At 37.0% G+C, this 21169-nt stretch overlaps 1 protein-coding gene across 1 annotated transcript in view; it reads right to left on the bottom strand.

Annotated features, from left to right (window-relative positions):
* Positions 1–395: 395 nt before the first annotated feature.
* LOC126262711 (ral guanine nucleotide dissociation stimulator-like 1) overlaps positions 396–21169 on the bottom strand; it is a 394400-nt gene continuing 373626 nt past the window's right edge. Inside the window, exons 13-15 of the mRNA XM_049959494.1 lie at positions 17239–17464; positions 9683–9817; positions 396–5430 (exon numbers count right to left, since the gene is read on the bottom strand). Coding sequence (XP_049815451.1) covers positions 5288–5430; positions 9683–9817; positions 17239–17464 — 504 coding nt within the window. The 3' untranslated portion in view covers positions 396–5287. The remainder of the gene's footprint in view (positions 5431–9682; positions 9818–17238; positions 17465–21169) is intronic.

Raw genomic sequence — 21169 nt, 5'->3', positions numbered from 1 at the left:
ACTCATCCCTTACTAACTGCAACTGAAGTTACATACCACAGCATTAAGAAGGACTCTTACCAGTATCTATTCTCCGCCATATCCTTTAGTTTCAGGTGGTATTTCAGTGTGTATGCTGCCTATGCAAAGTTTAAAAATTAGGAGAGAGATGTTGACAGACAGAAGTTCTGAGCAAAGCTAAGAGGTATGCCTGGATAACTTAATTGGTAAAAATCTGCAGAAGTCGAGATCCAGATTATTAGAGTTCTGGTCCAACTTGCAGGTTTTAGCAGTTAGAACAATTCACTGCAAATGTAGACACAGCAGCAGAACAAAAACATCTTTTTGTAATTATTTTTGTATTTGTAATTATAGATGCTTTGGGGCAGGAGGAATACACTTGAGTGTAGGAAACATCATTGTTAAAAACATTTACTATATACAACATACAAACATCTAAAAACAATATGAAAGTGAGCATTTTGTTTTTTTATACATTGTATAGAGGTGGTTCAATGTACAGTTAACTTATGTAACAATAAATAGATAGATACAGATGTACACAGCATATTAATTACATCATTCTCAATTTGTCAGTATACAAGCATACAAAGTGTTACAAATTCCCTGTTTATGAAAGTAATGGTGTAATCTATAGGTAGTATTTTATCTACAGTAATTTATAGACCAAGTACATCAACTGGTGGTTTTACAGGTCTTAAGAGCACAGCATTTATTAAACATAGTTTACATTCAATTACAAACATGTTTTAGATATAATTCCAAGATTCCTCTATACCTAATGTCAAAGGACAGGAGGCTATTAATCAATCTTGGTACTCCATTGCACATTTTGACAATAATATCACTTTTATGTTTCACACACATCATATTTATGATGTCATCTTTACCAATCTATGTTCTTTGTTTTCAATTGGCCACCAAACAAATATATTTGAGATAATATCTTAACATATTGCACATACATGTATGACTAAAAAAGACATTTCATCACATAAAATAGGCACCCGGTTATGTGAGCAAACAGGCACCATTAATTCTGAGATTCATACTATTTCATATCTTCCATTCCATAAGATGATGTCACACTGAAAGGTTCCTTTAAATTTCAGTGTAGATGGAACAAAGAAGCTGTACATACCAACAAGAGTGTGCAGGTTGTCATTCTTCAAATTTATCTTACTTTCATATTAAATTTAACCTAGAAAAACTTCAGCATAAAGAAAAATTTTAATAGCTGAATTATGTACGTGAATTACACTTTTCCTGAAGAGACAACATAACTAACAAGAAAGATCTCTTTGTTGACAGCTTGTTTTCGGAAGTTATGATACGGAGAAAAGTGGTTTATACCATTGTAAAATAGGCAGACACATTTAGGTGCCTCGCCTATTTGTATGCTTGATGAGGAGCTCATCAAGTAAAAGAATAACACTGGGCTTATAATGTTTAATATCAATTCAATTAATTATCAGGCATTAGATCTATGTATTTTCACATAATCTATGGAAGAAACAATTCTCTATAGAATTATCATGACTTGTTATTTGCAGATTGTAGCAGCCTTTTATTCACTCATTTGTGGCAATTTGTAAAGGCTAAACATTATGCTGAATTTTCTTTGGTATGACTGACACTTCTGTGGAAAACTCATCAGTCTGCATTATGAATCTGCACATTACATAATGACATCTGAAATACTGACTAACATGCACATTCTTGTTAATTATGCACTGTTGTATTCACATCAGTTTTCAGTATTTAACTGAATTGAAAGTTGTTTCTAAAAAATTTCTTAGTCATTCAACAGGCCTTCCTACATGAACAGTATTTATACTCATCATTCAGGTATACTGGAATTTGCATTTCCGTTTTTGTAATGACATATTTGATCATATGTTGGCTCTGTCACTTACAAACACACATTTAATGGGCATTATAGGAAAATCAAGTAATGAGTGTGTTTTTTTCTTTTTAATACTGGTTTTGTTATGACCATTGAGGAATCTCAGACTCCATATTAAAACTGGAAAACCAACAACTGTAACCCAAATAACAGTCATTCCTCATTTCAGTTTTAATACTATCTAATATTTACATACATCTGCCTTGTGGTAATAATAACACAAAGATTCCTGAGCATCACACTAGAGTAATTAAAACAGCATACACTTATCACATACACAAATCACACTTACACAATATATATACATTTCAGATTATACAATAAAAATGTACAAATATCTACATTGGTCCACATTTATCCTTGAACTTGTGACCAGAGACTACAAGAAAATGAGTTACAATATTTATACAAAACTGAACACACTATCACAGTCCATTGAGAGATTTCAGTTAGCATGCCTGGAAATGTCTGAAGACACAAGTCACTCAAGAGGGAGATGGGTCACTACCACTTACCAGACAGTTGAAGCACTGGGTGACAGGTCCAACTGAGGAGAGTGAAGGGATTTTTTATTCCACAATTCTAACTTAATATGCACTGAAAGAGCCTGCAGATAACCTGAGTTTTTAAAATCGTACTTTTATGCAGCAGCTGCCCACACCACATAAAAATCACCCTTCGCCAGCAAAGTTATTTACATACTAGATGCTGGTGATGATAATGAAGATGGTGCTTGTTTTATTGTTATTGTTGCAGCTCATTTGACACATTTTATTTATTTTTATCGACACATTTTATTTATTTTTATCTACTCTGTCTTGCCAACTTTCCATCAATTTATAGTCATGTTTGTAGAACTACACTGTCCAATAGGTTTGCTGGCAACATTATGTCTTCAGTATCTTAGCATTATTTTTGAGTTCCTTGTTCTAACTGCTAATGTTTGTTTGTTTGTTTATTTATTTATTTATTTTAGTAAAGGAAGGCATTATTGTCATGAGAGTCTGCAACTGTTCAATTTTTTTAAATATTTGTTATAATAGTCTCAGTACGAATAATCACACTTGATAAGTAGTTTCGGTCACATGTTATGATCATCTTCAGATCTAAAAATGATATAAAATGTTAATACTAAATAAGTTCATTAAATGATGCAAGCAGCGCATCTACTGTACTGAAATATGTTTGGCACTATCAGCAAAGTCATTGGTGTTGTTAGTTATAAATGTTTTATTTTATTTTATTTTATTTTCAGATAAGATGATGATCATTAGACCTGATTGAAAATAGTAATCAAGTGGGACTATATTCACCGAGGCTGTTACAATAAATATATTTTTTTAAATTATTTATTTAGAGAATGCCAATGCGAATATTACTGAAAGATCAGTTTAATAAATAATAACCGAAAAACACAAACGTAAATTATTTACAGAATAGAAACACTCGTAGAAGCAAACCTCAGGGAGATTAGTAAGGTTTCCATAGAAATGTAGAAACATATGAGGGAAAGGCAAACTTCAACTTATAGCATTAGTAGATTTCCAAAATGCTGACCAGAATATGCAATTTGATATTCTGAATGTAACAGGGATAAAACATATGGAACAAAAGGTTACATCTTGTTCAGAAACCATACTGTAGCTATAAGAGCCCAAGGACATGAAAGGGAGGCAGTAATTGAAAAGGGAGAGAGTCAGTGTTGTAGGCTGCCCCCTGTTGTTATTCAGTCTACACACTGAGCAGACTGTGAGGGAAAACAAGTAGAAATTTGGAAAGGGAATTAAAGTTCAGAGAGAAAACATAAAAATATTAAGGTTTGGTGACGACATTGTAGTCCCATCAGAGACAGCAAGGGACTTGGAACTTACATTTAATGGCACAGATAGTGTCTTGAGAAGAGGCTGTACGATCAATAACAACAAAAGTAAATAAAAAGGGTAATGGAATGTAGTTGAATTAGACCAGGTGATGATGATGGAATTAGATTGGGAAATGAAATACTGAAAGTTGAGTTTTCTATGTTGGCAGCAAAATAACTGACAATGGCTGAAGCAGAGAGGATATAAAATGAAACCAACAATGGCAAGAAAAGTGTTTCAGAAAAAGAGAAATCTGTTAACATCTCATATAAATTAGAGTGTTAGGAAATGTTTTCTAAAGGTAGCTGTATGGAGTGGGTAGCCTTATATGGAAGTTAAACACAGATGTAAACAGTACGGACAAGAAGACAATAGGAGCTTTTGAAATTTGAAGCAATGGAATGCTGTTGATGATCAGATTGGTAGATTGGATAAATAATGAAGGGGCAGGAAAAAAAGCTTTATGGCACAATTTGTTTAAATGAAGGAGTTGGTTAACAGGACACATGCTGAGACAAAGGATAGTCAAGTTGGTAATGGAGAAAATGAGAAGGAGAAAAACTGTAGACAGAGATCAAGGCTTGACTACAGCAGCCAGGTTCCAAAGGACGTAGGCTGAAATAGTTATTCAGAGATGAAGAGGATTGCACACTGCAGACTACCATGGAAACTGCTTCAAATTGGACTTTGGTCTAGAACCACAGCAACAAGAGCAACAACTGCTCTTTGACTCTTTTGGATATATATTTAGCTGTCATCTCCAGATTTTCCCCTCCACAAATTCAGTCACCTATTAGATATAGCACCACAAAACCAGTATAACTACTCTTTGGTTTAAACTGAATGGTGCGCTTATAAAATTATGCCTCTCATTTGATTTACTACACCAATTACCTATTCAATTGTTGCTATAATGCCACTAATCTGGTTTGTTTTACAGCTCCAGAAAAATATTACTAACAATTTTCAAACTTCACTTCTATTTAAAACCAGATCTGTCACCCATTACTTCATATAATTGTGCATGGCAATCCATAATCCTCTTAAGAGTGCAAAGAGGCATGCATAAATTCACAGTAAAGCACAAGTAAATGAAACCGTCATCTGACAAAATGCTAAAATTTGTACATGAAATGATGCAGTCAATGTTCTCTTTTAAGTACACGTAGAACTTAAAAAGTTACACATTTCAAGAAAGAACATTGTTACTTGCCGAGGAGGCGGTAACCACTTCATAATAATTTAACTTTTTCACTTTTTAGTTCTCTAAAATTCAAATTCAGTCTCTTAAAAACCACTGTCCTCTATAACCCATTTATGACAAGTGCTTTGAGCTCCACCGATTGTTTTACTCAAGCAGCTGAAAATGGGAAGAAATGTCTCCCAGAAACAAGAAATTGTTCTTAGAGGCACTGAGCTGGGCATGAGGCATACTACCATAAGTTTTTATGCTCATGAAGCCAGTACCATCACTGCCTTGCACAAATATTTATTCTTTGACTTCAGGTTATATATCAGCTCATGTAGAACTTGACTTCTTGGGTTGTTTGTTTCGACTAGCTGAATCCAATTCTTTGCTTGCCTTAGGCCTAAGGATGAAGTTCAGATTGTATGCTGTGTTGACTGCATAGTAGACATTTGCATTTGGTGGAAGAACCATTTCTGAAAATACAACAGAAGATAATAGTATTAATCTTCTCATAGAATTAGCTCTTGTACAGCGACATTCATAAAATCATATAGGAGTAAGAAACAGCACAATATTTTATACTGTCTCATCTGCATAATATTTGGGAAACTATTTGACATTTCATAAAATTGATTTACTTTAGGCATTATCATAATGGTAAATATTAATATATTGTGCAAATATTATCAATGAATGAATGGGATCCTGGGTAACAGTTTTAAAAGAATTTTGAGGTGCCCTCTACATAGAAAATTTAAATTTCCTGTTTCCAAAATATCTTTGCATTAAGGAACTTGTGAAAATATTTTTTTTATTATGTACTTCTTCATTACTGTTGGGGTTTGAATGACTGTACCTTATAAGTTACCTTATTAATTAGTATTCTGCACTGCTGTTGTATCTCATCATGTTGTATATCTTATTTGCCTTAGGTTATGTTGAGAAAACTAATGGTGACACAAAAATGGCCTGCAAAAGTGTATTCCAAATGGAACAAAGATTAGCATTTGATGATCCGTCAACAATGACATCATTACATACGCCATCTGTCAAAAAGTTCTGAGACTTATTTTATTTCTGGTGTGTAAGTGATATCAGCACAGTAACTAATGTGGTGGCTTGAACTACCAACTGTAAACAACAGGTGCAATTTCAGGCTGTCAGTTGTGAGGAGGCAGTGTTAAGCAGTGATGTGCCTTCACTCATGATGCATGCAATTTCAGAGAATGTGTGTCCATACAGTTTACAGGCCCGGTTATAGAGGCCATGTGGAATGGCCCCCAGGTGCATTCTGGTGAGCCACAAAAAAAAGTATTAGTTAAGTGATCACAAATGAGTGCTCAGCTCTAAACTGTATTACTGTTGTCCATTCAATTTGTTTGGTGCTATGCAAAACCTGTACTTCATTGTATCTTACATTGGCTCTATAAAGTGCTATGTTTCATAAATCTTGTTTGTTCTTGCTGTAACAAGTAGTGGATGTGCTGCCATAGTGTGTCAATTTCATTGTGCTACATATCATAATGGAGCAACAAGTAGTGATTCAGTTTCAAGTTTCACACAGTAAAACATCTTTGGAGAAAATTGTGTAAGTCATGCACGAGTGTTTGAGAGGTTTAAACATTTTAGAGGAGGACAGGTGTTGCTTGAGGACAATGTGAGGTCAGGGCACCCTACATCAAGTTTGTCTGATGGAAAAATTGAGAAAAATCATGATATTTCACGATATTTTGAAAACTGACTTGTGATCTCTCATTCAGGGCTATGCTGAAGAACTGAATATGTCTAAATGAAGTGTTCAAGACATTCTCTAGAATATTTTGAAGAACAGGAAATATGTGCAAAGTTTGTCCAGCACACCTTGGCTCGTGAACAAATCAGTGCATGGACACCTTCCGTGATTTGACTGAAATGTAGAATGGGACAATTCTTTTCTGAAAAAATTCATCATGGGTAACAAGACTGTTATAAACACAACCCTATGGCAAAATAACGAAGTACTGAATGAAAATGGATAGATAAAAAATCTATGCACCAAGTGGTGGCAGGGAAACACACACACAAAAGGATTTAACGTTTACAAGCTTTCGAAGCCAGTGGCTCCTTCTTCTAGCATAAGAATTGAAGGGGAAGGAAGAGGGGGCAAAGGAAAAGGACTGGAGAGGTTTAGGGAAAGGGGTTCAGTTCAGAAAAGTCACCCAGAATCCCGTGTCAGGGGAGACTTTCTGGACGGGATGAGAAGGAGAGGAATCAGGAAATGTTCAGAACATTTTTTTCCTGCATTAACCACAAGATTTTAATATCTGGATAAGTCTACAAGAAGCCTTTTCTTGTAGTCAACAGCAAATGGCTAATGATGAAGTTTGGTTTTACTCTCAGTACTGTCTTGGAGTAATGCTTTTTCATGCATATTCAATGATGTTTCTTCACCTTCTGTTTTGGAAAAAAATTGAGTTTGGTATGTACAGTTCTTAAGTTTATTCAATTCACAATTTAAACTGCAAGCTATGTGAAAGTCTGAAACCAAAGTTGAAAATAATAATAATGATGATGATTAGAGCCCAGATTTTATTTAATTACATATTATGCTCCTTTATATGTAGCTATAAGAGAAATTAAAATTTTGATAAATTACACTGAAAGCATGCTTATTTCAAAATTTTAAATTAAATATTTTTACATATTTTGAAACACAATATGCTACATAATTTTACACATTTTAATATTATTGCAGAATTATTGTACTGGCAGACTAAAACTGTGTGCTGGACTAAGAGTCATACTCAGGGCCTCTGACTTTTGCGGGCAAACCTGTGAAAGGCAAAGGTCTCGAGTTTGAGTCTCGGTTTGGCTTATAGTTTTAATCTGCCAGGGAGTTTCATATCAGCGCACACTCTGCTGAAGAGTGAAAATTTAACTCTGGATTTTCACACGTCTCATACATTTGCTTGAAAAGCAATAAAAAAGAAAATAAATTTTTATTGTTGTGTTCCTCATACTGCCATCAGTCATTTACATTCAAAGCTATGTTGCACAAGTTTGATGCAAGCGACAAAGACTCATTTTAAGTGCTTTCCTATCTTGTTCTCAAATACTTCACAGTATGTAATGGTCAGTTACATTTTAAGTTCATCATGGCACCAGTTGTGTCTTCGTTGTCATCAAAGCTTAAAACATAGATTTCTATTAACAGTGATTTAACCACTGGTGGTAAAATAGTCTTCTGCCAGACTTGTGATAAACATATAGGCTATACAGTAAATCTCAGAATGAATAACATTTATGAAGCAATATGCAAATTATGAATAAAAAATGGATTTCTTCAAAGAAGCAGGTTCTACTTGCACAATTGCAGGGCAGCCTACATCATCTAACAGTGAATTTTACAAAGGACCTTTTAGCATTGGTTGCACTGGAACAAACCTCAGGTACATGAATTCAAACATTTCTAACAGAAATACCACAACCGCAGCATGCCTGGATTGCTGCTATATTGACATATCAGAAAAAAAATCAGGGCTGACATTGGCAAATTGCCTTTATGTATTTCTGCTGAGAAGATGATGAATGGTGTAGGCTGTTTAATTGCTTATCTAATTGTGGGCAAGTTGGACAATGAGCCTGCACCTAAACCCTATTTAATTTATTGTGAACTTCTGGATGCAACAAATACTTCAACAATTCCTAGATTCATTAATGATGGACTTAAGGTACTATGGTCAAATGGCATAAGGGAAGAGATCGTCCTGTTGATGTACACAGATGCAGCTAGACATCAATTCCCAGAAGTAAATACAGTGATATCAGTAGTAAAGAAGATTTTATTGAAATGTCCTTGCCATATACAATGCTACCTCTGGAGCCAGTGATGGTGGGCAACATGGACTGAAGTCCTTATTTTCTACAGAAGGCACTTTTAAGCCATGAAGTCAGTGATGGAGAATTTTTCTTCTGATACTGCAGTGCCTGTGAGTGAATCGCATTCAACAGTTCTGAAGTGCACAGTTCAGTTTCATACATCGCTAGTCACTTCAGTTGGCTTCCCAACCAGTATCAAGAAACTGGAGACTTCAAGCGTGCATCTCTGAGAGGTTGTGGGAGTAATGGAAGATGCTGTTCAGAGAATCAAAGTTGTACCAGGTGAAATGGGTTGTGAAGTTTCCAGTAAACTGCAATCTGAGCTGAGTAAGAATCCTGGATACTCAGATCTTGTTGTTTTGGCTTGCTTATTTAATGGCGAAATTTTAGAACCCCACGAGAATATTATTCCTAGCACAAGCCCTCTGTATAAATATGAGCCACTGACTTTTTGCAAAGTTGAGCAATCTTTCTCTATTAATAAAGACATGGTTACAGATGGAAGACAATGTGTGGCAACAGAACATTTCGGAAAAGCGAATTGAAATTAATTTTGCATCCCATTCCAGTGTGAATTTATAAACAGAAGACACTTGTACAACAGTACAATGTGTAGCAGAAGTGAACTGATTAAGGATTAACATACATATTTGACTAGTCTACCTGTGAAGTTACATTTTTCAGAAAAAAAAAATAAAACCTTGGATTTTACATGTAACTGCTTCATTAAATTTTTATTTACATGTTTCATCAGTTTTGGTTGCTTATTTATTTACTAATTTTTAAATTGATATTACATCAAATCTGGGCTTGCATGATGATGATGAAGAGAATAATAATACCAACACAGAAGTTACAGCAACATACCTTTATCTGGTAACACCTGTGCAAGTGTATATGAATCTGGGTTCCCCTCCAGACCCAGTTTCAGCATAGCATTTCGTATAACTTGTGGAGTACGCTCATTGTTGCTTAGCATTATGCTCTTGTACAGCACAATACCTGTGGGGGAGAAAATAAATAGTTGTATATCTTTCAGGATTATTTTATTAAATGTGATATTTTTGTGTAAATGCTCATATAAAACATGAAGTAAAAATAAGGGACTGTGTTAACTTATATAAAAGTTGTAGCAACCAGAAAAAGGGAAATTTGGGGTTAGTGTCCCATTGACATTGAGTTAATTAGAGATTGAGCTCCAGCTGGAATGGAGGAAGGATGGAGAAAGAAATATCCCACATCATTTCAAAGGAACCATGCAAACATTTGTCTTAAACATTTAAGAAAACAATGGGAAACCTAAATATGGATGGCCAGACATGGTTTCCAATTCCTGTCCTCCTGGATCTGAGTCCACCATCTTGCCACTGCACCAACTCACTCAGTTAGAGAAGTGAGAGCCACTCAGCTAGAGAAGTCAGAGTTTGCCTCAAATGCAGCTCTTCCTACACACAGAGGAGAGAAGCAAATGACAAGCCGGCGACAGTAAAGAATAGATAAAAGCAAACTATTAAATTTTTTTGGAAGGCACACATTCTTGTGTGTGCAAAATGCATGTGCTTTTCTCTCACACATCAACCGAGAGTAATGTCTGGATGGTTGTGTATGTCGTTCTTTCTTTCTTTCTTCTTCTTTCTTTCTTTTTTTTTAATTCTGCAGTTTTATTTCAATGGTAAGTCACTCGAGTCATATAGCATGTCTTTTCACACAGGAAATCTAGAGCTCCAGTGATTCTTTAGGCATATTATGATCATCTTTCAGGTGACTGATATTTATACAGCACATTATTCATCATACTGGACACATTGAGTATGCTGTATTTTTATAATGCTGTTTGTGCTTTGAACATGGCTTATATCTGATGTACACAATATAATAATACAAGGTGAGTCACCTAATGTTACCGCTGGATATATTTTGTAAACCACATCAAATACTGATGAATCGATTCCACAGACCGAACGTGAGGACAGGGGCTAGTGTAATTGATTAATACAAATCATAAAAAAATGCACGGAAGGATGTTTTTTAACACAAACCTAGGTTTTCTTAAATGGAACCCCGTTAGTTTTGTTAGCACATCTGAACATATAAACAAATACATAATCAGTGCCATTTGTTGCATTGTAAAATGTTAATTACATCCGGAGATATTGTAACCTAAAGTTGACGCTTGAGTACCACTCCTCCGCTGTTCGATCGTGTGTATCGGAGAGCACTGAATTACGTATGGATCCAAAGGGAACGGTGATGGACCTTAGGTACAGAAGAGACTGGAACAACACATTACATCCACATGCTAACACCTTTTTATTGGTCTTTTTCAATGACACACATGTATATTACCATGAGGGGTGAGGTACACGTACACACGTGGTTTCCGTTTTCAATTACGGAGTGGAATAGAGTGTGTCCCGACATGTCAGGCCAATAGATGTTCAATGTGGTGGACATCATTTGCTGCACACAATTGCAACCTCTGGCGTAATGAATGTCGTACACGCCGCAGTACATCTGGTGTAATGTCGCCGCAGGCTGCCACAATACGTTGTTTCATATGCTCTGCGGTTGTAGGCACATCACAGTACACATTCTCCTTTAACGTACCCCACAGAAAGAAGTCCAGAGGTGTAAGATCAGGAGAACGGGATGGCCAATTTATGCGTCCTCCACGTCCTATGAAACGCCTGTCGAACGTGTACCTCACCCCTCATGGTAATGTACATGTGCGTCAGTGAAAAAGACCAATAAAAAGGTGTTAGCATGTGAACGTAATGTGCTGTTCCAGTCTCTTCTGTACCTAAGGTCCATCACCATTCCCTTTGGATCCATACGTAATTTGGTGCTCTCCGATACACACGATCGAACAGCGGAGGAGTGGTACTCAAGCGTCAACTTTAGGTTACAATATCTCCGGGTGGAATTAACATTTTACAATGCAACAAACGGCACTGATTACATATTTGTTTATATGTTCAGATGTGCTAACAAAACTAACGGGGTTCCATTTTAAAAAACCTAGGTTTGTGTTAAAAAACATACTTCCGTGCATTTTTTTATGGTTTGTATTAACCAAATACACTAGCAGCTCTCCTCACGTTCGGTCTGTGGAATCGATTCGTCAGTATTTGATGTGGTTTACGAAATATATCCAGCGGTAATGTTAGGTGACTCACCCTGTATATGCTAGTATCTCGCAGTGATTACTATTTTGACATTATCATCAGGAAACAGTCACATGTTTGAAACCATTGCACCGATGATATTTGTAGACTGACTTCATATAGCTGGACACCACAGCCTTGATTAAAGAATGACAGTTTCCATCGTGCTGTTAGTTTAAATGAGCAATTTATTAAGTACTAACCAGTATGTGTATGCAAACATTTAATATGTAACATACTTGTGTGCAAAGATTGATACACATACATAATATATAGTAAGTGTATGCCATAGAATTCTTTCAATGAATACAGATGTTTATTTACAAGGGAAGATTTTCATTTTGCTTTAAACGGATCCCCAGTATGTGCTTTTATGAATCCTGAGCATTTGTTGTACCACACTGAGCCACTGATACATGGACTGTGACTGTGTCTGTAACTTTCAAATTTTGTTCTTTGTCAGTAATAACTGTGCTATTTCTTGTATTATGGTTATGTACATTGTAATATTTAGGTGTGTCACCATGATGGCTTCCAAAAAAGTGCTAAGACTACATATATACAATGAGTATACAGCAAGATATTTATTTTTGATAAGGGAATCACGACAGGTTTACCTGTACCCCAGACCATGTATCAGCCGAACAGCTCTCTTTTGTAGCATCAGTATTCTGTTCAAGTGCACATCAGCACCACCCCACCACAGCTCTACCCCATAACTTATAAATGGGAAAATTGTCCCATAGTATACGGTTTTCGGGGTTTATTACGTACTGTTTTGGAAGCTAGCTAAGGAACTACAATGCACTGCTTATTTTTGCATACAAAGTAAACAAGCTTTTCCCATGTAAGAATACCATCCAAATGCAGACCAAGGAATTTACAGTCTTCATTGTCTCAATACAAAATTCCACAAATATTTTCAACAGACATGGGGCATGGGATGCCTGGGTTGAATGTGAGTAACCGCTATTTTGTGTTACTGAATTTTGGGGCCTGGTTAAAAATTTGAACTAACAGCCTTGTGGAAACTATATCATTCTTTTCTTTATAGAGGTTTTGTGTATGTACACACACACACACACACACACACACACACACACACACACACACACACACACACAGGGTGTTTAAAGTTCTTGTTTCAAAATGCTGTTAAAATGAACCACTGCTCAAAGTGATATCAAATTTGAAATGAATATTATCAAAGAACAGCGAAAACAAAACAAAAAGTAACGAAAATTTTACCACTAGAAGGTAATGAAACTGGCAGACTATGCCAAATGAAAGCTGTGGGGTGCATGACTGATCCCCAGTTTGTGTCCGAGGATCGTGTACCTCACATGTTTCATTTGGCTTATGATCAGCATGACTGTCTCAATTCATGACTTGCGAGCTGCTGGTAAAATTATTTTACAAGAATGGTGATCATGTGCTAGTAGCCATGTAGAAGTTCCTGACTCGAGTATGAAAAAAGGCATTGGTACAATGTTTGCCAAAACACAGGAATGCAGAATGTGGGCAATGGAAAATCTGCTCACACATCAACTGGTGCCACTTTATTCTGCAAATGTAACTATGTGGTGTTGGTTGATAGCATTGTTTATTGCAGAACCATACTTTTTTGGGGTGATGGTTACTGGACGTCCTGTTACCTTTACCATCACTGGTAAATTCTATGAGAGTATTTTGCACACCAATATCGTTCCAACCCTTCAATGGCGCAGACGTGTATGTAGGATCATTTTTATGCAAGATGAAGCTCATCTGCACCTACCGCAGTCAGTGAAGCCACTGCTGCAGAGGCATTTTCCTGCAGCCTGGATGTCCACATCCATCTGATCTTAATCCATACGACTTCTGGCTGTAGTGTTATCTGGACGATGCTGTTTTTAGTGCTCCACTTATAAGCATAGTTTTATAGAAGGCACACACAGTGCAATGAATTCTGAAAGTAACCCCTCAGATGATCTGTTGTGGAACATGCCGTTTCTTGATTTCAACTTGGGGCAGTAAACTGTGGACGGTATGTTGAACATGTCTTGTGCCAGTCTCACAATAATTAAAACCAATTTAATTGTTTCTTTTATGCTGTTTTTGGCCTCAGGAAACTGGAAACTGATTTCTCCCATTCGATGTGGTGCGACCTTGCTGTGGTGGAAAGGCTTACCTCACTAACAGAACCACAGCTGTTGGATGCCCAAACTTGTGCAGTCATCACATTGCACAGTATGGTTGGTCTAATGTGGAACTCACACCATAGCTATTGTAATGCGATTCATCTGTCATTTGTATCCAAACCCATTTACATTATGATGCTTACAGTGCCATACAGTGGGAAATTTGTGAGTGGGGGGGGGAGCTATTGCAATTACACACAAAATTTCCTACGGCAGTTTTAATGAACATGTTTCATATTTTAGTTAAGAAAGACATATCTTAAGATCAACTGATTTGTGTGTCAGTGCCTGGCACAACATGACTACTTTGAAGTATGTTTTCCCTTCAGTAGATGTACTTGCTGTAATCAGTAGTAGTAGTAGTAGTAGTAGTAGTAGTAGGACGAGGAGGAGGAGGAGGAGGAGGAGGAGAAGAATTGCAGGATTCTGTCATGTGAATATTGCAAAGGATCTAGGACTCAAACTTTCAACAGGCAGCACATGTATCTAATAAATAAACTTCAGTTAATTTTTGTTTTCAGACACATCTGAACATAGTGTGTACCATATTTACCCAATTATAAAGTAGGGTTTTTCCCCAAATTCATCATTTAAGAAATACTTGGTCATCTTATTTTCACATTTGCTGTGAAGGTCAACTTTATTATGTTGTTTAGTAGAGTATATATAGGTTGTCTAACATTTACAAATGAAGTTTTGGCTACTGAGGTCACATGCAAACTTATTTTGAAGAATTCTGAAGGGCAGATGATACTTGCATTTGAACAGGCTCAAGATTCCCCAATACTCCGAAGCACTTGATACAGTATTGACACTCTCGAACAATCATTTGACATTTGTCTCGTGCTGCACTAGTGGAAGGGATATACAAGAAACTGGGAACTAACCACTTCGACAGTGTATTGCTTTGCTTAAAATTTGAAAAATTTTTGGAAGACAGGAGGAAATAGCATTTAATTCTATCTTCTTACAAACTCTTGTATTTGAAAAGATTTGAAATAAAATCTCTCATACATGTATGGATACTGTATACAAATCTTATTGCTGTTTTTTAAGTAAAGGCTATATTATAAAGCAAAAATATTCTCCTTCAAAAAGCATTACATAATTTGAACCCAGATCAATATTTTATTTGATTGTGAGAGACGGTAATGGTTTACTAAGTGAGTTGCAAATGAGAAATTTGTTTTTGCTGTTCATGTATTAGAATACCGAGTACAAAATTTACCAGCTTCTTATCATCCTTAGGACATGATGGTGACATTCAGATGAAGCAAGAAGGAAAATTAATTCAGACTGAAGTGTCTCACAAATAAAATAAATAACACAAAATGACTGTAATTTTTTTTGCAAGAATAAATTGCAGCAGCAGGAGATAGTACCAACAGACGTCAATAGATTGCGGGGCAAGCAAATGTTCAAGTTGAGTCAGGACTTCAGTCTTTTATTTATTTATTACCTGCTGTTGTTACATATGACTTGTACCCTACAAGATACTGCTGTCAGTGTTTTACCATTGCTCAAGCACAGCCCATAAGGAGGACTGGAGGGGAAATAATGATACTAGTTTGGCTGAGAACTAGGATGAATGCAGGGAGGCGAGCAAAGAGTGGGAAGCAAATTTCATTGCACTGCCAACCATGGGAATCTTCACTGTATAATTTGGCATTTTAGGACCATCTGTCACATTTAGATTACAATTTGCCTGAATCTATTTGTGGTCGGAACTGAATTGACTTTAAAATTGGACAAATGCATAACACTAGCATTTATTTCTGCAGGAGACAGTAAAAGTCTAGATAGGGGTCATGGCATACTAACATGTTCCATGCTGCAATGTTTTAGATGCTTACAATGACATATAACGGGAATGAAAAGGAGTGTGTCCGCTCAGGTTCTATGCGGTCAATGAGAGAGTAGTGGGCAGAAAATATGTTTGGAAGAACGAGAGACTGTAACATACTCGTGTCAGTGCAGAAGTAAAACCTGATAAAAATGCAGATAAAAAATTATTTGTTCTCAAGGAAACTCTTAAAAATAAATAAATAAGACAAAATAAAAGGGTCATCTCTTAATCAGGGCCATCTTATACTCAGCTTAATATGGTAGCATCCAAACAAGAATATAAAAAATTGATTTCAACTGTATTTTTATGCATTTAGTCCTTTATGCACACACTGATCTTTTGAAGAAAACTCAACCAATTACCAAGGAATGGATTATTATCAATAACATATTAAACAGATTTGTTAAAAGACTCCTTGTTAAACAGATACATGGAGGTACAAGGTGTCATGGTAGTCAGCATAATTTTTTTTTTTTTGCATTTATTTTCTCATTCAATTTCTCATGCACTATTCTGATTCAGCAAGCCACGTTTCTCGTGTGTCAACTAGAATTTGCATGTAGTCATAGTAGCTAATATTGTCATTGCTCCCATGTAGTTAGTTATTTTGTTGGTCTCTTAGCAAAAACTACATAAATACAAAGAAAATGTTGTTGTTGTTGTTGTTGTTGTTGTTGGTGGTGGTGGTGGTGGTGGTCGTTGTCATCATGTTTGTGGTAACAAGGGAGTTAAAAGAAAGCAATCAAAGCAGAATGGCTATACAGGGATTTTAACACAGCTCTTTGTCAATGAGTCAAACGCGCTAACCAGTCTGTCGCATTACTCAGTAAGGGAGCTTGGTCTTAATGAAGTAATAATGGAATAATGTACAAAATATGAGATTGTTTATGGCACAATTAGTCCTCACAGTGTTTGTTGTACAATAGTTAGTATATAGGTAAAATAACATAAATAGGCTAGCACATTAATGTTGTGTAGCACTAGTAAACTATATCTGCTCTTCTTGCATGAAGTTTCATTATTATCATACAACTATAGAAGGCTATAGTGACTGCACATCAGCTCATAGACACTTTTTCTGCTGAAATGTAGTGATGGAACTGCAGTGGGGGTGTTGTGTATCTTGAATACTGCAAATACACTTTCACAGGACACAAATTAATATACATCCACAAGTTAACTGCAGGCATTTGTAGCAAATGCACCATATATTTATTCACAGTACATTATTACCTTCTGTTTCAACTGAACTTGTCTCAACTGTGACACGTATGATGTAAAAGTCGTGCAACTTATTTTGAGCAGGACTGTGCATCTGAGAAGGTACAGTTAATGACTTGCTGGTAGTACTGTTGCTTTGATTTCCAGCTGAAGTATTTGTGTTGCTGCTGCTCATAGATACATCAAGTGACGGCAAGGAAGAACTGCTGGATGAGGATGACATTTGTGATGGCGATGTCTGCAATAAAAAAATAAATTATTATTATTTAAAAACAAAAACAAATAATAACTATTGCACAAAAAAATGACTGAAGTTATTTGTCACATTTTGTACCAATCATTCATGTAAGTTACTTTACGTGGTTTTGTTCTTCAATATATGCCCAAGACACCTGACTGCATGAATCACATCTTTTTCAGTAAATTATAATGTCAAGTCTCTCTCTCTGGTGGGAAACAAAGGGTGTCAATATGAAGAAGACCTGTATCGAGCTATCAGACATCATCCAACTGATAACTAATTATGTTTGATGTCTCCTAAATTCCCATCTTAAGGCCCTTACTTTTTCTCATTTATATCACTGACCTTCCCAGTAACATCAGCAGATGCCAGTTTTGTTTTGTTTGCAGATGATACAAACATTACAGTAAATAGCACATCAAGTATGGTAAATGAAAAATACATGTACATTAATAAATGGATCCTAGCCATTTCTTTATCACTGAATTTTGAAAAACCACACTACAAGTGGTTTCGTATTTTTAAGAGGTGTCCATCCTTGTTAGGGTTACAGAGTCTTTGTGAAAACTTCACTTCTGCCTTGTGCCATTTGTGAATGTCCCTCTTTCTTTGGAAAGTTCTCTGCTGTTGGCTATGAACCTTGTTAATGAATAGATATATAATAATTGAGTGCATGAGGGGGTAGTCAAAGTTTTAAGTTCCAACACAAAAAAAGTTAAGTTATATAATGAAATTTTTGATTGTTTCCAATTACATGTGTGCAATTTTGGTACACACTGAACTCCTCAAGCCACAGTATTTAGATAAAGTGGATTATCTGGAAGGTTTAACCCAAGAACTATTTGCTTTAAACTGCTCATATATTTGGTGAGTTACTGTTTTAGTTGTAGCCTGTATTGTGGATTTTGGCAGCTTGAACAGGACACTGATACTATGAGCAAAACATTAACTTTTTTTTCTTTATTAGTGACTGACATTGGCAGGTCATCAACGAAAATCAAGAAAATTGATGGTTTGACTATTGAGTCCGGAAGAACTTCATGTGCAACATTTCACCACTCTGAATTTACTGCTATGCCTTCACCTGTTAGGACAACTCTTTCAACTCTGTTGTATAAGGAAGATAGTAACTAAGCAAGTCAGTTGCCTTTGATGTTATAATGTGGATACAGATATTTCTATTTGTTTGGAACATATCTATGGTTTGTGTTTGTGTTGTCTTTCACCTTGCATAAGGGTGGGGTCTGGTTGCTATGATGCACATTTGCTTAGTGAGGTCATTGACACTTATGTGTATCTTAAAGTGAGAATCACTAATATTTTACAATTTTCAGAATACTGTGTTTGTAACTGTCCTGTGCTTGCTACTTAAAATGAACACAAAAAAATTTAATCTGCCAGAAAATTTTCATTTTTGAGACTTCTTCCATTTTACATCTTTTGTCTTTACAACAGTCATTTTTATAACATTTGCAGATATCACATCTGGTCACAAGAAAATTATATAAATTTTGTGACTCCTAAGGTTTATTTGCTGTCTCTTGTTTAATTATCTAATGGATAACTTACCAGTTGACTAATTGTTGTGCTACATACACAATGACAGCATAGAAGTATATATGTTGATTTTACATTAGCCTCCTCCACTACCTTTCCTTCACAACCTCAATACTTTCTCTCCCACCCACTTTACCTGGACCTCCTCAACCCAATGTACCACTTCCTGGACATTGATCACCTTTCTCAAGGCTCCATCTGCACCTCTGTCCACATTAAACCCACCAACCACCAACAATAACTGCATTTTGGCAGCTGTCATCCCTTCCACATCAAAAATCCCTCCCATACAATCTAGCACCAGGGGATGGCATATATGCAGTAATGAGAAATCCCTTTCCCAATATGCTGAGGGTCTCAGAAAGCCTTCACAGAAAGGCATTATCCCCAAGACCTAGTCCACAAACAGATTTCCCATGACGTATTCCCACACTTTCCCAATCCCTCCACCTTCAATAAGAACGAACTACAAAGGAGCATGCCCTTCGTCACCCAGCAGCACTGCAGACTGGAACAACTGAACCACATCCTTTGTCGGGGTGTTGATTATCTTTCATCATGCCCTGAAATTTGGGTCATCCTACCTAAGATCCTTCCCACCCTACCTAAAGAAAAGTAGTGTTCTGTCACCCACCCAACCAGTACAACACCCTGGTCCATCCTTATGCCACTCCCAATCCCAATGCCCATCCCCTTTCCACAGGGATCGTATCCCTGTAGAAGATCCAGGTGCAAAGCCTGCCGAATCTACCCAGCCCGCACTTCCTATTCCAGTCCTGTCTCAGGCCTACTCTACCTTATCAGAGGCCAGACCACCCCTGAAAGCAGCCAGGTCAATACCAATTCTGCTGCAATCACTGCACAGCTTTTTATATTGCTATTGTTACCAACCAGCTGTCCACCAGAATCAATGGTGACCGCCAAACTGTGGCCAAGAGCAAAGAGGACCACCATGTGATTCAACATGCAGCTGAACATAAAATACTCAACCTCAATGGTTGCTTCACAGCCCAGACCATCTGGATCCAACACTCCACAGCCAGCTTTTATGAACTTTATAGATGGAAGTTACCCTTACTACCCATTCTCTGCTTCCAAAATCATCCCAGCCTCAACCTATGGTAACATACTGTCTCCACACTCTTCACCCAATAGTTTCTGCCCTCTCTGTCCTATCACCTCCTCCCAATTCATGCCCCCTCACCCTCATTGTGTGCCCCACTCTGACAACGCACCCACTGATATTTCCCCCTTCTCTGTTTCCTTTCCCATTCCTGCCCCATCCTCCCACCTGACCTTCCCTCTCACACAGTCTCCTGACGCTGTACCTGATAGCCTTGACCAGGTACCATCTAGTCCCTGCATGCCCCATCAGACAGTGCTCTTCTCTCCTCCCACCTGTATTCTGTTGCCTCACCCCTCTGTGCCCCACTCTGGATTACTGCTTTTCTGCTTTTGTTCAACACAGGAATTGGAATCTACCCACAGGCACTAGATATTGTGTTGTATGTGTACGAGTTGAACATTCTTGTGTGTGTGTGTGTGTGTGTGTGTGTGTGTGTGAAGAAGGCTATGACCAAAAGCTAAATATATATCAGTCGTTTTGTTGTGCCTGTCTGCAGCAACACAGTGTGTCTTCTTTACAGCGATTTAGCAGTCAACACTTTTCTTAATATTGTTGACATTCCAACCTGTCAAACAGAATTTTTGCGTTTTAGCCTCGAATCAGAAAAATTATTGCTCCAACAATGGTGTGACTTTCTCCAAATGAAAACTATTCTACCAACATGGAAATTCTCTCTCTCTCTCTCTCTCTCTCTCTCTCTCTCTCTCTCTCTCCACCCACACCCACACACACACACACACACACACACACACACCCTCGATATATTTCAAGAGGGACTGCTTATCACTAAAGTTATGAGGGCCATGGGTGGCTAGGGTGTATGGAAGGGACTTCGAGGCATGGAATGGGTGGCAGCTGAGTGGATCTGCACCTCAGCATCTCTGGTATATGGTGAGTAGCAACTACTCTTTTCATAATTTTGTTACGTTCCATCCTGGATTTTCCAATGTTTGAAAACTTGGCTCAAAATGGCTCTGAGCACTATGGGACTCAACTGCTGTGGTCATTAGTCCCCTAGA

Source organism: Schistocerca nitens, chromosome 6 (assembly GCF_023898315.1).
Source record: "Schistocerca nitens isolate TAMUIC-IGC-003100 chromosome 6, iqSchNite1.1, whole genome shotgun sequence".
Taxonomy (NCBI): domain Eukaryota; kingdom Metazoa; phylum Arthropoda; class Insecta; order Orthoptera; family Acrididae; genus Schistocerca; species Schistocerca nitens.
Note: the sequence above shows the minus strand (reverse complement) of the source record. Positions and strands in the feature narration are given on the sequence as shown.